The sequence below is a fragment of the Theropithecus gelada genome, chromosome 6, assembly GCF_003255815.1.
Source record: "Theropithecus gelada isolate Dixy chromosome 6, Tgel_1.0, whole genome shotgun sequence".
In the NCBI taxonomy this organism is placed as follows: domain Eukaryota; kingdom Metazoa; phylum Chordata; class Mammalia; order Primates; family Cercopithecidae; genus Theropithecus; species Theropithecus gelada.
Genome location: NC_037673.1, coordinates 172,864,955 through 172,881,366, shown reverse-complemented (window position 1 = coordinate 172,881,366; position 16,412 = coordinate 172,864,955). Strand labels below are relative to the sequence as shown.

The window sequence follows — 16,412 nt, the reverse complement described above, 5'->3', positions numbered from 1 at the left end:
AGAAAGAAAGAAAGAAAGAAAGAAAGAAAGAAAGAAAGAAAGAAAGAAAGAAAGAAAGAAAGAGAAAGAAAGAAAGAAAGAGAGGGAAAGAAAAAAGAAAGAAAGGAAGGAATGAAGGAAGGAAAGAAGGAAGGAAGGGACGAAGGGAAAGAAAGAAAGAGACAAGTGGCAGGTATTCTTTTTACCCTCCCCTCCCCTCTTCCTGCTGTCTGCATTGACATGATGGCAGGAGCTGCTTCAGCCATCTTGGGCCATTTGGATGAAATTCATGTACTAAGAATGGTACACCAGAAATGTAGGATTCTTGGTTCCTGATAACTGTGAAGTCATCACACCACCTGTGGACTGCCCACCACTGAACTTGTTTAAGTGAAAGAACAAATGCCTGCTTTGCCTAAGCTTCTGTGCTAGCAGCCAAACGAACTTCCTGCCTGACTCAGAATTTAACCTATTTTCTGTTACCTTGACACTGGACTTTCCCACCTGCTAGATGCCTTGCTGGGAATGGTCACCACCACCTGTAAGGTCCTTCTCATCTTTCAAAACCCAGCTCGAATGTCTCTTTCTCCTGCAGGCTGTCCCCTGCTGCCCCTTCCCTCTTTGGGCTCACTGCTATTCAGCTTCCCAGCTACCCACTTGCCGCCCATCCATTGCAGACTCTCCACTGCTGGTCTCCTTCAGCCTCCCTCTAGCATTTATCTAGTCGATCGCTATCCCCAAGGTCTCTGTGCACTTTCTTCAGCTTCTCTTTCTTTCTCACTGCCGGGGCCTTCTCAGTCTTTCTCCAGGTTACTCTGCTTCTGACCCCTGAAGTTTGCAGCATCTCAGGAATCTGTTCTGGGCACTCTCTTCTTTTTACTCTCTATGCACCCCCAGAGGATCACACTCAGCCCTGTGGCTCCAGCCACCACCTCTATGCTAATGACTCCAAACCTAGTGGGGCACTGATCTCACTTGGCTCACAAGAACAATTGTTAAAACTTCAGGAATTGGGCTGGTCACGGTGGCTCAGCCTGTAATCCCAGAACTTTGGGAGGCCAAGGTGGGTGGATCACCTGAGGTCAGGAGTTTGAGATCAGCCTGGCCAACATGGTGAAACTCCATCTCTACTAAAAATACAAAAATTAGCCAGATGTGGTGGTGGGCGCCTGTAATCCCAGTTACTTGGGAGGCTGAGGCGGGAGAATCCTTTGAACCCAGGAGGCAGAGGTTGCGGTGAGCCGAGGTCGCACCACTGCACTCCAGCCTGGGTGTCACAGCAAGACTCCGTCTCAAAAAAAAAAATAAAAAAAATTAAAAAAAGAAAGAAAGAAAAAGAAAAACTTCAGGAATTGTGTGAGCCAGTTGTTAAAGCCATTACACTGTTAAAAATTAAATTATATAAAGTTATAGTTAAATTATGTTAAAAACATAGATAATACTCAAAACGCATAACTTCCTAGTTATTTTACTATTATCTGTGCTCTTAAGGTTATTTGTATCTACGTTATCTGTATCATGAAAATTGTAGATAACTGAACCAATTTTCTGTTCAGTGACATCACACTGACAGCTTAGAATCAACTGTAGTGGGTGTATTTTACCCCACAGACATTGGCAAACTATAAATGTAGGTGTTCCTTCCTGCCTGCCCTTCTCCCGTCCCAACCTTGGAGAGCCATTTGTGCCATTTGTTGAAGAATTCTGAGTACACTGTGGCTCAAATTTGCACCTGAAGCCAGCCTGCAGTGCTTTCCTGAGCTCTGGGCTCAGATACCCTACTGTCTGCTGGACACCCCCTCCAGCTTGTCTGTCATTCCCCCAGGCAAGCTCATCATCATCTCCCACCAAGCTGCTCCACCCCCTCAATGCCTATTTCATTTTGCAGCAGCATCACTCACTCCATTGTCCAATCCAGAAACCTGGGAATCTTCCTCGACTTGTCCTTACCCCTCTCCCGTAACACCTAATAAGTTACTCCCAAGTGATATTCACATCTCTCCTTCCAGCCCTGCTCCAGCCCCACCGGGGCTTCTGTAGTTCAGGCGTCCTTTTCCCTCCTCTAGAGTCTGCCCCAGCCTCCTACTGATCTTTCTACAGCCAGCCTTATCCTCCTCCAACCCATCTCCGTTTGGCCCCATAAAATGTACATCTCATTAGGACTCTTGTGCTTAAAATCCGTCAGTGACTTCCCGTTTCCTGTGATCTGAAGTTCAGACACACTTCATTTCATCTTCTTTCTCCCCTCCTCCTTTCCCTGCTCCTCCATCCTCCTTCATCTTTCTTTATCTCATACTCTGGTATCAGGAGTTCTTAATCCCAAGCCACAGAAATCACTTCTGGGTGATTTAAGCAGATAAGGAGTTTATTAAATACTGGGCAGCTCATGGGCCAGGTGCAATGGCTCATACCTGTAATCCCAGCACTTTGGGAGGCTGAGGTGGGAGGATCACTTGAGGCCAGCAGTTTGAGGCCAGCAGTTCGAGACCAGCCTGGGCCACCTAGTGAGACCCCCATCTCTACAAAAAATAAATAAGTAAATCACAAACAAATACCCCGTCTCTACAAAAAATAAGTAAATCACAAACAAATAATAAATATTTGTTAAATTAGTCAGACATGGTGGCATGCACCTGTAGTCTCATCTACTGAAGGGGCTGAGATGGAAGAATCGCTTGAGACCAGGAGTTCGAGGCTGCAGTAAGCTATGATTGACTGTGCCACTGTACTCCAGCCTGGGTGATGCAGTGAAGCCTTATCTCTTAAAAAAAGAAAAATACTGGACAGCTCAAATAAACTCCAGGATAGCTAGAAAATCCACATTGGTGACCACACAGCCTGAAATGATGCCCCAAATCCCACTACCAGGCAGACCCATGAAGAATCCCCACACCATGGCTGGGCATGGACAGTGCAGCTTGTCCTGTTGGTGTTGGACACTCCCACAGTGAGTGTCAGTGCTGCCAATGATCCTTGGCAGGAGCTGCCACCACCACTTTTCCACACCAGAACACACCCCCGCCTCCTTCCCTGCTGCTTCCTGGGACTAGCTTCAGGTCCCAAGTCTGGAGCTGCACCTGTCAGTCACATGTCCTGGTTGCAAGGAAGACTGAGAAAGCAATTATTGGGTATGGTCATCTCTCAGAGGGGAAGGTGGGCTCTGCCTCAGAAGGTGGGGGACCCCTTTAAACATGGGAAGGGGGAATTCTGATGCTGACAGACCAAAAATAATTACAGGTATCCTCCATGCTAGTTTTTTTTTTTTTTTTTTGTGATGGAGTCTCGCTCTGTCGCCCAGGCTGGAGTGCAGTGACACGATCTTGGCTCATTGCAAGCTCCGCCTCCCGGGTTCACGCCATTCTCCTGCCTCAGCCTCCCGAGTAGCTGGGACTACAGGCGCCTGCCACCACGCCCTGCTAATTTTTGTATCTTTAGTAGAGACGGGGTTTCACTGTGTTAGCCAGGATGGTCTCGATCTCCTGACCTCGTGATTCGCCTGCCTCAGCCTCCCAAAGTGCTGGGATTACAGGCTTGAGCCACCGCACCCAGCCGCTAGTTCTTAAAATAATACAAGTAAAATACTATCCAAGGGAAAATAATCAAACAGCACCAGGAAGGAAGGCAATGGAATGTGAAACTTCCTTCCCGGAACCCTCTCAGTCCCATTTCCTAGGTGCAACGCCCTTTAACAGTTTTTTCAGAAATTATTACAGATGTGTGGCCAGGTGAGGTGGCTCACGCCTATAATCCCAGCACTTTGGGAGGCCTAGGAGGGCAGATCACTTGAGGTCAGTAGTTCGAGACTAACCTGACCAATATGGTGAAAACCTGTCTCTACTAAAAATACAAAAATTAGCCAGGTGTGGTAGCACATGCCTGTAATCCCAGCTACTTGGGAGGCTGAGGCAGGAGAATTGCTTGAACCCTAGGGGTGGAGGTTGCAGTGACCCAAGATTGCACCACTGCACTCTAGCCTGGGTGACAGAGGGAGATTCTATCTCAAAAAAAGAAAAAGAAAAAAGAATTGTATATCTAGCCATAAATATGCGTATGTTTGTATATAAAGTGTCTGTGTATAATGTATATAGTATGTGATAAGTATGTATATGTTAGTATATAATATATATTTGACACATAGAAAATTATAAATACTTATACATAAAATATAATTCCCTTTGTATCAAAATTGGCTCATTCCACACATTGCAGTTTGGCACCTTGCTTCTCCCACTTAACACCACATCTTGGCACACTCCCATGTCAGCACACATGAGTCTAGCTCATCTTTCCCAACCATAGTGTGGCACTGCACTGGGTGGACATGCCACAGTTAACTAGCCAGTCCTGTACAGGTGATCATTTAGATCATTTTCCATTTTTGGCTACAAAAAACCATGCTACAGTGAATCCTTGCACAGATATCTTTGTGTGCATGTACGACTAGAGTCACACGGGATCAATTCCTGGAAGGGGAGCTGCTGGCTCCAAAGGCGCATGCATTTATGCTTTTGGTAAACACTGCCAAATTGCCTTCCAAAATGTCTGCACCAATTTGCAGTTCTACCAGCGGCCTGGGAACGTTTTTTGTTTGGTTGGTTGGTTGGGTTTTTTTTCTTTTTCTTTTCCTTTTTTTTTTTTTTTTTTTGCAGTCTGGCTGCTGGTGGCCCCCTTACCTAATTACCTGTCACTTACACACCCTGCATTTCTGGCCACGGTGCCTTTGCCCATGCTGTACCCATAGCCAAAAATTCTCTTTCTCCCTAGCCTGCTAGATGAAGTGTTCCCCTTCCTGCCAGGCCACAGTTCAGATGTCACCTCTTTTTATGTCCTTTCCTGACTCCCTTAAGCTGTCAGAGTCCCTTTCCTCTGGGATACTACAGCTTCTTGGGCATAATTCTATCATAGCACCAACTGAGGGCCTACTGTGTGCCTGGCATTCTGTGATCATTTTGACAGTCCCCACCATAAACACACAAAAAAGTGGTTTTGTTCTCCACCTCCCTCCATCCTGGCTCTCCAGCTGCGCTGTCTTGTCAGCACAGCACTGCTTTGGGGCGTTTGCATTTGCACTCTCTATGGATCTTGTCCTGACCCATTGTGGTGCCATGGTGCCTCTCTGGAGTCTCTACAATTCACCTGCTGGTGGAGGCTTTCCCTGACCACCCTGTCTCAAGCACCCCTCCTCTAGTCCCCGTGTTACATCACCGTTACCTTCACAAATTACAAGCTGTAATGACCTTGTTGCTTTCGATGTTGATCCGTTTATTTTCTTTCCTGTCTTCCCCCGCTGAGCACACGAACACACACACGTACAAACACCCCCATGGTAAGCTTCCCCAGACCAGGAACCTTGTTTTGCTTTTCCACTGCCTCCAGCCTTGAACCTGCACCACTTGTCTAAGCGCTCAGTAAACATTCGTTGAATTAACCATTCCTGTTTTACAGAGGAGGAAACTGTCATTCAGAAAGGAGAGCCAAGTAGCTCAAGGTCCCACGGTTAATAAAAAGCACAGCTGAGATTCGAGCCCAGCAGAACTCCAAATCCAATCGCGTGATTTCTTCCCCACTCTTCGCACGCCGCATTGTCCCCCTCCTCCACCTCCCAACAGACTACGAGAGTCTCACGGCCGGGGCCCCCAGGGGCGCGTCCCGGGCCCGCCCCGGGAGGCTCATCGGCTACGCGCAGTCACCCTCCCCACCCCCTGTCAGTCAGGCCGAGGGGGCGGCGCGGCCGCCAGGCGGGTGCTGAGCTCAGAGCTGCCGCAGCGCCAGAGCCGGAGCCGGAGCGCGCGAGCTCGCAGGGCGGGAGGAACTAGCGGTGGCTGGCGACGCACCGGAGACCCGGGCACTGCTGCGCTCCTGCTGAGGACCCGCGACCCAAGCGCCTGACCCCGGCCCTATCCCCACTCCGGCCCCTAGTCCACCCCGACCCGGCCTAGCGGAGCCCCCGCGTCCGCCCGCCGCAGCCACCGTTCCATCCCCAGCCCCGGGCCCCGCATCCAGGTGAGGCGGCCGCGCGCCGGGGATGGGGAACGGGATGAGGGTGGAGAGGGGACTGAGGCGGCAGGAGGGAGCTGGGGAAGGGGATGGAAAATGGAGGGGGGTCCGGAGGATGCACATCAGTGTGCACCCCGGAGTATGTGAGTATGCTCCGGTGTTTGCAGCTGCCCGGGCGGCTGTGGGGACGTGTGTCTGCGCCCGTGTGGGTCGGGGTGTTCGTGCGCGTTGGAGCGTCTGCGTGTCCTGTGTGTGCACGTGAGCTTGTCCATGGTGTATGTTTGTGTGCATGACCGTGTAACTCTGCCGTGCGTGTACAGGCGGGTCCTGGATCTTCGCGCCGAACCAGCACTCCGGTTCCACGGGGCTGCAGGTTGCAGGGCCCGGATAACAGAGGCAGTGGCCCCTCCCGCATTCCCGGGTTTCAAGGACGCTAGGACTCTCCGCGGCCCTGAGGCTTCGCACTGGGGAGTGGGGTGGGATGGGGGAAAGCGGGACGGGGCTCAGGGTCCAGAAGGGCGCCGCGGTCTCGGGAGGAGGAGGGGACCCACGTCCCTCGGAAGGGGCTGGGGTGAGGGTGCGGGGCCAGAGCACCGGTGCCCGTGTATCGCCCTCCCCAGGTCGCCAGGATGGACGTGTTCATGAAGGGCCTGTCCATGGCCAAGGAGGGCGTTGTGGCAGCCGCGGAGAAAACCAAGCAGGGGGTCACCGAGGCAGCGGAGAAGACCAAGGAGGGCGTCCTCTACGTCGGTGGGCGAGGGGCGGGGTTTCTGGGGCTGCAGAGCTGGGGATCCCCCAAAAGTGTAGAGCTGGGGCCGGGTCCCGGGAAGGGGGGTTCTGGGCAGGAGAATATGAGTCAGCAGATGGGGCGGGGTCAGCAGGGGTCACGGGGGACATAGCCAGCCCATAGAAGCCTGGGTCTGTATCCGGAAATGGGGACACGGGGCGGGCTGATGAGGGGGAGCTCCAGCTGAAAGGCCAGGGACCGGTGCAGTGATGAAAGCAGAGAACCTCCTTTTTCTTATCCTTATTACCATTATTACTAGTTACCTGGTGTTGAACACTTGCTGTATGCCAAGTACTGGGTAAAATGTCATAACATCCATTTCTTCATTTAATGCTCCAGCCCATTCTACAGATAAGGGAAACTGGGCTTCCCAGAGGTCTAAGTACCTTGCCCAAGGTCACCCAGCTGGTAAATGCTGAAACTGGGGTTTGAACGAGCTTTATAGAGTCGGAAGCCCCACCCCTTCCCTTGTGGCGCCTCCCTCCAGCATCTCCAAGGCCGAGTTGAGTTGTATTCCAGGTCCGCCTGCATCACCACTCCTGTGGTCTTACCATTGCCATCTCTCCTCCCCGTCCGCTTTCCTTGCAACCACTGGCTGGTATCAGGAGAAAGGCCAGGGTTGGATAACTTGCCCAGGGTTGTAGTATACTTGGATTGTGGCCATCTGAAAAATATTTTGTGTCCACTTATCATGTGCCAGGCCTCCTGCGAATGCTGGGGTTTCACAATGAACAGGAAAGAATGGTTCCTGCTCTCCTGATGGTGATACAGAGCATTTCAGTAGTGCAAGTTGACATCCAGTGGCTCCCCGAACAGAATGCCTCATCCCTGAGTAATAAGAGGGGGCAGGGCTGCAGAAAAGCCAGGTGCAAAGGCCCTGGGGTGAGCTGGGGGCAAGGCAGGAAGTAGTGGTAGGAGGTGAGGTCAGAGTGATGGGCAGGAGACAGTTCACGAGGCCCCTTTGCAGGCCAGGGAAAAACGTTGTTATCATGGCCACGAGAGATTGTAAGCAAGGGACTGCCATGATGTGATTAGTTTAGAAAGGTCGCTTGGGCCTCTGGGGACAGAACAACTGCAGAGAGGTCTGATGGGAGATGGTAAAGCCACAGGATGAGGGTGGCAGGGACGAGGGCGGTGGCAATGGAGACCAGGCACAGGATGAGGGTGGCAGGGACGAGGGCGGTGGCAATGGAGACCGGGAGAAGGCTAAATTGCATGTCTGCTTGATACCAGCTCTGGCCTCCCTCCTGCCTCCTCCCCCAAGGTCTTTCATTCCTGCTGGCCTCTGGTTCCCTGACATTGTCTCTCTGATAATAGACTCAGCCCCTCCAAGCCATACTGCTCTTCCCCTTAGATTGGCACTTCCTGTTCCTCCCTCTGCCTGGGAGCCCCTGATGGCCCCCAGTTCCTACAAGTTAAAGCCTCGGCTCCCTGTACCCTGGCATTCAATGCCCTTCATGGTCCTGCCTCAGTTTACGTTTCCCACCACACCCATGGCTCCTGGCACATGGACTGTCCTGAAAGCACATTGCTCTGCCTTGTCTAAGTGGGTCCCTGGGCCTGATACCCTCTGCAATTTCCTTTCTGATGTCTATCTGCTCCCCATTTCTCAAGGCCCAGGCAGTGTTCCTTCCCTCCTCACACAGTCCTTGGAGGCTGGAAGTCCTCTCCCCACTACTTGAGGTCCAGGAACTGAATCTGTTCTCTTACCTACTTTAGACAGTGAGAGGTTGGTCCAGGGCCTGGCACAGAGCAGGTGGAAACTGATGTTTTGTGGGAGGAGTGAAAGGGGAGCATGCAGCCTGCCCCTCCTGTTTCTGGGTGCTGGTTGGCCGTCGCCCTGAGAACCCTGTCTTCCCACGCCAGCCTCTCGCCCTAACCCCCTGCCAGGCTCAGCCTGCCTAGACACCCAGTTCTGGCTCCATCACTGTTGTCTGTGTTGCCACATTGTCAGACGGGATACTCCCCGCCCCGTTTCCGGCTCTCATCCTCCAGCCCAGATCAGGCCCTCTGGCCTTCCCAGCAGCCCCCAGCCATTTTGATGTGACGAAGGTACTACCCTCCCAGGAAGGCCCAGCCAATGCCATGGGTGCCAGTCACAATCTGCACATCACCTTTAGACCCACCCTGAGCCTGACACCCCCTACTTTGGCCAGAAGAAGGGGCTTGCACCCCTGTTAGGAGAAGAGAATCTTTAAAGGAAATGGAATGGGGCAGTGGGCTGTGGGCAGTGGTACATTGGGCACGAGGGGAACCTTTCAAATATATAGCTTTGTCGCCTCCCAGCTCCACCCCTACTCCCACCCCCCACCTGCCTCCCATCCTGGGCTACATGCTGTTAGAGTGGCTGGTAGCTGAAGTTTGAGGGCCAAAAAGGCCGGAACTTGAATGTCAGTTCAGCCACTTCCTAGTGGCGGAACCCACACTGAGCTTCCATCTGTGAAACAGGGACAATAACAGCACCCGCCTCCCAGGGCTGGGGAAAAGTGAAGTGCAACGGGGCAGGCAGAGGACCTTACACAGCACCGGCCCTCAGCCAGCATCCACTAGAGGGGTGGGGCATCGCGTCAGGCAAGAGAGAACTGCAACTCCTGCAGACAGAGGTGTGGGGGCCCAGTGCAGTGATAAGAGGGGGGTTAACATGGGGGTGCAGGTTGTAGGATGTGGGGACAGTGACGGGATGCCCACTTTGTCATCACCATGCTGTGCTGGAGTTTCTGTTCCCTCAGCACAGAGCCCTTAAATGTGCCGCTTTTTCTCCCTGCAGGAAGCAAGACCCGAGAAGGTGTGGTACAAGGTGTGGCTTCAGGTACCAGTCCAGCCCTGGCACCAGCCCCTTCTCTCACTTAGGCCGGTGATCTGGCCGGGAACCAGAGGGCAGGGGCGGGGGAGACCCCCAAGGCCTCTGCGGGAATGCGCTGTGGGAAGGGCAGGTCCCGGGATACAAGGTGGGGCATCGATGGTTCCCCCTTGCTCCCAAACCCCTTCCTCAACCCCCTCCCTGCTCCAGTGGCTGAAAAAACCAAGGAACAGGCCTCACATCTGGGAGGAGCTGTGTTCTCTGGGGCAGGGAACATCGCAGCAGCCACAGGCCTGGTGAAGAGGGAGGAATTCCCCACTGATCTGAAGGTAAGCGATCCTCCTGACCCGCACATGCGCGCGCACACACACACACACACCAGGCACACAAATAAACCTGTCACCATCCCCGCCCCCCCAGTCCTGCCACCAGCATGGAACACAAGCTACTTTGCCTGCCATCCTGCAGGGCCGTGCTAGACTCAGCTCAGAATGCATCTGAATAAAGGCGTGCATGGGTGTGATGTGTGATGCTCCCAGTGATGGGGACCCCCAGACCTGGCTGTCTGCGTGTATCGTGCTTGCCAGCGTGACCCAGATGACTACTGGCCACGTCTGCATGTGTCAATGATTGTTCATTCATTTCTTTTCATTCAACAAGTATCCATGCCAGAGAGGAATTGTCGTGGAGGCTGCCGCAGTGAATAGGTTCCTATGTTCCTGCAGCTGACATTGTAGTGGGAGAAGAGAGTAAAACGCAAGCCAGCAGGCAGGATGCTTTCCACGGGGATAAGTGCTACAGAGAAAAGACAGAGAGGGCAATGGGACAGACAGGCAAGGGGTGAGAGGGCTATTTTAGCTGGGAAGGCTTCTCTGAGGAAGAACCAGTTGAGCTGACACCCAAAGGATGAGAGAGGCAGCCTTGAGATGTGTGGCAAGTGAATTTAAGGCCATAGGAACAGCAAGTACCAAGGCCCTGAGGCAGGTTGGAGCAGGTGGGAGCTGTGCTGGGGTGGATGTGATCTGTGCAGTTGTGTTTCCTGGGGGCCACTCATGTGTGCATGGAGACAGATCCCCCTACTAGGACTCCCTGATAAAAGGGGATTAAGAATTGTGAGCTCTGAACCCACCTACCCCTAACCTCAGCTGGGTTTGAATCCTAACTCCGCTACTTCCCGGCTGCGTGACCCTGGGCAGGTCCCACCATGTCTCTGAACCCGATAGTTCGCTTGTAAAATGTGAGTGAACACAATAGGACTCTTATGCAGATTGGAGATAATATAGATTAGATATTCTCAAAGCTTGAGTGTGTATCAATCACCAAGAGGCTGGGTTAAAATACAGATCATTGGCCCCATCCTTACAATTTCTGATTCAGTAGGTCTGAGGTGGGGCTGGAGGATTTGCATTTCTAACAAGTACCCAGGTGATGTTGATGCTGCAGTTCCAGGGAGCGTACTATGAGAACCATGGATGTAAAGAGCTGGGTTTGCATACTGTGAGTGCCCCGCAAGAGACTGTGGCCACGTGATCACGCAAGCAGTCTGTGTCTGCCTGCGGGGGATCCTGTGACCACAGGTGTGCCTGGAAGTGGACCCCCATGACATGTGTGTGCAGGCATTAGCTGTGGATGCTCTGAGCCTGTCCACGGACATGTGCAGACCCTGCCTCCATGGGGATGGGGGCTCCTTCTGCAGCGTTTGGTTCGGGTGACCAGTGTACGTTCAGCATGAGTGCATCCACCAGGCTGTGGGAGACCCCACGCTGCCCTCCACTCCTGCCATTTTGCATAGTTGGTTCCTTCCACTGTTGGAAGTCAGGGTCTTGACTCAGAAGTTCTAGTTCCAGCCGTGTCTCTTTTTTATTTTTATGTATTTATTTATTTTTGAGATGGAATTTTGCTCTTGCTGCCCAGGCTGGAGTGCAATGGCACAACCTCTGCCTCCTGGATTCTAGAGATTCTCCTGCCTCAGCTTCCCAAGTTGCTGGGATTACAGGCACCTGCTACCACGCCTGGCTAATTTTTTGTGTTTTTAGTAGAGACGGGGTTTCACCATGTTGGCCAGGCTGGTCTCGAACCCCTGACCTCAGGTGATCCACCTGCCTCGGCCTCCCAAAGTGCTGGGATTACAGGCATGAGCCACTGCGCCCAGCCATGACTTCCCATTTCTTATAATCATGTTACCATAATCACTCCCATTCATCGATCTCTTTCATGAACAGGCACTGTCCTAGATGTTTTACATGAACTAACTCATTGACTCTTCACAATGTACCTATATGGCACCATAACCATCCCATTTTACAGATGAAGAGACTGAGGTTTAGAGAAGTGAAGTCACTTGCCCAAGACCCCAGTTCCTGCCTGCCTCCCTCATAAGGTGGTCAGGAGGATAAGCTCAGGCCATGTCACTGGAGTTGCTTGGTGATGGCACAGGGCCAGTCCTAGTGCTGTGAGCTGGGGTGCAAAAGAGAGGCAGGTGCAGCCTCTCTGTCAGCCCCAAGGCTGTTTGTGATGTGGGTGGTTGAACAGAATCATTTCTGTCTGGTCACCTTTCACCTACTGCTGCTTGTTGACGCCTCAAGTCTACCCTCCCAAGGGAGCCCAAGATCGTAGAGTTATAACCCAGACAACAGCTCCTTGGGCACCAGCAGCATGGGGGGACTCATGCAGACCCTGGGTCTGCATTTCTGAGACTCTCTGCTTCAAGCTTGCTTTCCATCCATCATCATGGAATCCTCACCAGCCTCGTTTCCCATGCATCGCTGCTGAGATTAGAAGCAAAATCACTTGCCTGATACCAGGTAGCTACCAGGTGGCCAGGCTGGGGTTGGTTGTTTGTTTTCTGAGATGGGGTCCTGCTATGTTGCCCAGGCTGATCTTGAACTCCTGGGCTCAAGCAATCCTCCTGCCTCAGCCCTGCAAGTATCTGGGATTACAGGCTATGGGTTTTTTTTTAAGTGAACTTTTTATTGAAGTACAATGTACATGCGGAAAACTGGCAGCTCCATGAAATATTCACAAAGGGAGTTCCCCCTGTAACCAGCAGCCAGCTCGAGACAGAACATTATCCCCCAGGACCCCACCTTGTGACCCCTTCCAGTTCCTATCCCCAGGGCCAGGACTAGGGGGAGACAAAAGAGGTGTCTGGGGCACTCGCTCATGGAGTCTCACTTGCACGGCCAGGAGAGGGAGGCCAGGCCTCCCTGACGTCTGCACTCCAGGAGCCTCACCCGCCTCCCATTAGTCCTGGCCCTGCCTATCCCCCTCCAAGGGGAACTGCTTTCTGACTTTTTGTTTTAGATGGAGTCTCACTCTGTTGCCCAGGCTGGAGTGCAGTGGCACAATCTCAGCTCACTGAAACCTCCACCTCCTGGGTTCAAGCGATGCTCCTGCCTCAGCCTCCTGAGTAACTGAGACTACAGGCATGCACCACCATGCCTGGCTAATTTTTGTATTTTCAGTAGAGACGGGGTTTCACCATGTTGGTCAGGCTAGTCTCAAACTCCTGACCTCAAGTGATCTGCCCACCTCGGCCTCCCAAAATGCTGGGAGTGGTAACAGGCATGAGCCACTCTTCCTGGCCTTGCTTCCTGGCTTCTATCAGCACAAAATTAGTTGGGTGTTTTTTGACTTATTGTAAATGTTATCATGAGGCTGGGCGCAGTTGTTTATGCCTGTAATCCCAGCACTTTGGGAGGCCGAGGTGGGAAGATCACCTGAGGTCATGAGTTTGAGAATAGCCTGGCCAACATGGCGAAACTCCATCTCTACTAAAAATACAAAAATTAGCCGGACATGGTGGCACATGCCTGTAATCCCAGCTACTTGGGAGGCTGAGGCAGGAGAATCGCTTGAACCCAGGAGGCGGAGGTTGCGGTGAGCAGAGATTGCATCACTGCACACCAGCCTGGGCCGCAGAGCAAGACTCTGTCTCAAAAACAAAAATGTTATCATGAAGTCTATGCTCTTCTATTCTGTATCTGGCTTCCTCCATTCATCAGGAAGCTTGTGAGACTCAGCCCTGCTCTTGTATGCATTGTTGTTCTTCATTCTTGTTGTGTAGTATTCCATTGTGTCATTAGCTCACAAGGCACACATCCATTCTTCTCATGTTGGACATTTGGGTTGTTTCCAAACAATGTGCTCAAGCTGGCTTTTTTTTTTTTTTTTTTTTTTTTGAGATGGATTCTCACTCTGTTACCTAGGCTGGAGTGTGCAATCTTGGCTCACTACAACCTCCGTCTCCCGGGTTCAAGCTATTCTCCTGCCTCAGCTTCCCAAGTAGCTGGAGCTGGGACAACAGGCATGCGCCACAGTGCCCAGCTATTAAGCTGGCATTTTAAACACTACATTCCATCCCTGGGTTCTGGTCATAGCTGGGTGACTTGGGGGCAAAATAACGTTTCCCCACCTCCTAGGCCTTGGCATACCCATCTGTGCAGTGGGGAAATGAGCCAGGTCAGGAGCTGGAAACTCATGTGCCCACAGGGCCCACCTAGACAGGTAATGTGAAGGAGCTGACGCTGCCTGGATGGGACTGGGACACCCAGGGTGCAGATGTGGTCAGGGCAGGCTTTCCTCGGCACCATTGCTCCTGGATCCCAGGTGTGTGCCAGCCCACAGGAGGCCCTGCACAGGTTGTACATGGATCCCAGGCTGTCGCATGTGCTTGTGTGTGCAGCCAGCTCGGTCCCGTGTTTGTTCACATACATGTGGTCGTCTGCAGGTGTCTGGCCATGTGTCTGGCAGCCCACCCACATGCATGCCCGCTGGTCTGCGCCTGTCTGGGCAGCAGACGCAGTGGGGAGGGGAGAGTCTTAGCTCACACATCCAAGCAACACCACGAGCTGTGGCTTCCAGCTTATCTTAAAATAGCAACAGCTGAAGAAATGAGGCCACACAGGGCCTGGGGGAGGGATGAGTGGAAGGTAGCAGGGAATGGCTCAGAGCCCCTGCCCAGCCCTGTCCCTGAGCCTCCAGCTCCCTTCAGCCCAGGGGAACCCCCAGGGTTATCTCTGGGGTCCCGATGCCCAGCACAGAGCCTGACACAAAGGATGAGGCATAAGCTGGTGACTGAGTATCCAAATGGTGGAAGTGCAGAGGCCGCCATGCATGGGGGGGAGCACTGTGGAGAGCCAGCTCCCGCTCCACACTGTCACTTCAACTGTGATTCAGGGGAATTTCCCCCTTAACCTCCCTCCCACTTCCAAGGCATTCCAAATAAACAGCTGAATTAGAAATTATCCTTGCTCTGCCAACCCACCCTAGCCTTCCCTACTCCAACCAGCCCAAAGCTTCCCAGTGTGGGAATTTGGAGGGCATCCTGGCTGTCCTCACCAGCCCTGCCCTTCTCTGCCCACAGCCAGAGGAAGTGGCCCAGGAAGCCGCTGAGGAACCGCTGATTGAGCCCCTGATGGAGCCAGAAGGGGAGAGTTACGAGGATCCACCCCAGGTGCGGGGGCAGCAGGGCTGGGCGGGACTTTGGGAATCCAGGATGATTGCTGCCGTCCCTAGCTGGGGTGGGACATCCCTGGCATGAGATGGTTGGGCCAGGGAGCTTGACACCCTTCTTCTAGAACCCAGGCCCCAGGAGGTGGGAGCAGGGAGGAGAGGGCAGATAGGGTCTAGCGCTGGGCCCCAGGAACCCCTGCCCAGGAATTCTCTGCTGTCCCCAACTTCCAGGCTCCTCCCCTGCCCAGGAAAAGGGGAAGGTACTATTCCTCCTTGAGGGAGAAGGTTATTGGGCCAGGGCTTGGCCATTTGGTCTCCAACTCCTCCTCCCTTTTGCTCTTCTCTACTTCACCCCCATCCCTGTGATGCAGGAGGAATATCAGGAGTATGAGCCAGAGGCGTAGGGGCCCAGGACAGCCCCCACCAGCAGCACAATTCTGTCCCTGTCCCTGCCCCGCCCCCTAGAGCCAGGGCTGTCCTTTGACTCCTTCTCCCCAATCACGAGATCTTCCTTCCGTTCTGAGGCAACCTCCTCGGAGCCTGTGTTAGTGTCTGTCCATCTGTCTGTCCTACCCGCCCACGTCCAACCCTGGGGCCTGGACAGGGCCGGGGTTGCGGCCGCGGCTGGGAGCCTCGCCCCTGCAGTGTTGCCTCCTCCCGTCCAGTGTCTGCGCGGATGTAGCATGTTCTATGTGTTTTTAAACGAAGATCCGAAGCGACGGCTCCTCCCCGATCCCCGACAGTGGCTTTCCAAGGGGCCCCCGGGCAGCCTCAGAGCACCCCGCCCCACTCCCATTAACCCCGAGAACATTTTTTTTTAACCAAAACCAGGAGCCAGGCTGTGCCATGTCCCCCCTCCCACCGCCCCCAGCCGGCCTGGTCCGAACGCGGGCGTCGTGTGTTGTGATTGTGGCATGGAGAGTCCCCATCCCCCCGTGTGAGCGTGTCCCGGGCGGGTGGGCCCGGCCGCCCCCCGCGAGTCCATGAATAAAGCTAATCTGTCTGTAGCCGGCGCCGCACGGGCAGGGCTGGGCTGGGCGCCGGGTGGGGGCGGCACGTGGCGGCGGGTGTTCCAGGTCCCAGTCTGCCCCTCTGCGCTCTTCGGGGTCTGGCACACACAGCTGAGGTACAAGACTGGCCACCTCTGGCTTCGTGTCTCCATCTCCTACTCTGTCCCCCGATGGCAGGTCGGGGAGGGTGCTCCCCGGGGCTGGGAGGCGGGAAGGTGGCCTCGGGCGCCGCCTGCTAGTCCCTAAAGTGCCAGCTGGGAGTGCAGGATCTAGGGAAGCCCCATGACGCCGCAGTGTTGGGGCGGAAGGGCTCACATCTGGCCGCACAGGCAGCGCAGGCGCGCCGATGCCCACTCACGTGTGGACCCCGCGTGCCTCTCCGTGG

At 53.7% G+C, this 16,412-nt stretch overlaps 2 protein-coding genes across 8 annotated transcripts in view; one reads left to right on the top strand and one right to left on the bottom strand.

Annotated features, from left to right (window-relative positions):
* Positions 1–5,586, bottom strand: part of EIF4E1B (eukaryotic translation initiation factor 4E family member 1B) — a 16,714-nt gene extending 11,128 nt beyond the window's left edge. The window contains exon 1 of the mRNA XM_025388754.1: positions 5,204–5,586. The gene's annotated coding sequence lies outside the window, so the exon portion shown is untranslated. The remainder of the gene's footprint in view (positions 1–5,203) is intronic.
* A 120-nt stretch (positions 5,587–5,706) lies between these two features.
* Positions 5,707–16,145, top strand: SNCB (synuclein beta). 7 transcript variants are annotated; one of them, XM_025388034.1, is made up of 7 exons: positions 5,707–5,982; positions 6,297–6,452; positions 6,597–6,726; positions 9,531–9,572; positions 9,774–9,892; positions 14,929–15,018; positions 15,389–16,145. In XM_025388034.1, the coding sequence occupies exons 3-7, from the start codon at positions 6,606–6,608 to the stop codon at positions 15,419–15,421; spliced, it is 405 nt and encodes a 134-aa protein (XP_025243819.1). In that variant the 5' UTR covers positions 5,707–5,982; positions 6,297–6,452; positions 6,597–6,605; the 3' UTR covers positions 15,422–16,145. The 7 variants fall into 7 exon arrangements, with proteins under 7 accessions (XP_025243819.1, XP_025243818.1, XP_025243821.1 ...); XM_025388033.1 differs by lacking the exon at positions 6,297–6,452; XM_025388036.1 differs by lacking the exon at positions 9,531–9,572.
* Positions 16,146–16,412: the final 267 nt, after the last annotated feature.

Excerpts from the sequence above, each read along its gene's own strand:
- SNCB (XM_025388033.1), top strand. The coding sequence starts at position 6,606 with ATGGACGTGTTCATGAAGGGCCTGTCCATGGCCAAGGAGGGCGTTGTG. Across the intron at positions 9,573-9,773 it reads GGTACAAGGTGTGGCTTCAG|TGGCTGAAAAAACCAAGGAA; the intron begins GTACCAGTCCAG and ends TCCCTGCTCCAG. Across the intron at positions 15,019-15,388 it reads GTTACGAGGATCCACCCCAG|GAGGAATATCAGGAGTATGA; the intron begins GTGCGGGGGCAG and ends CCTGTGATGCAG.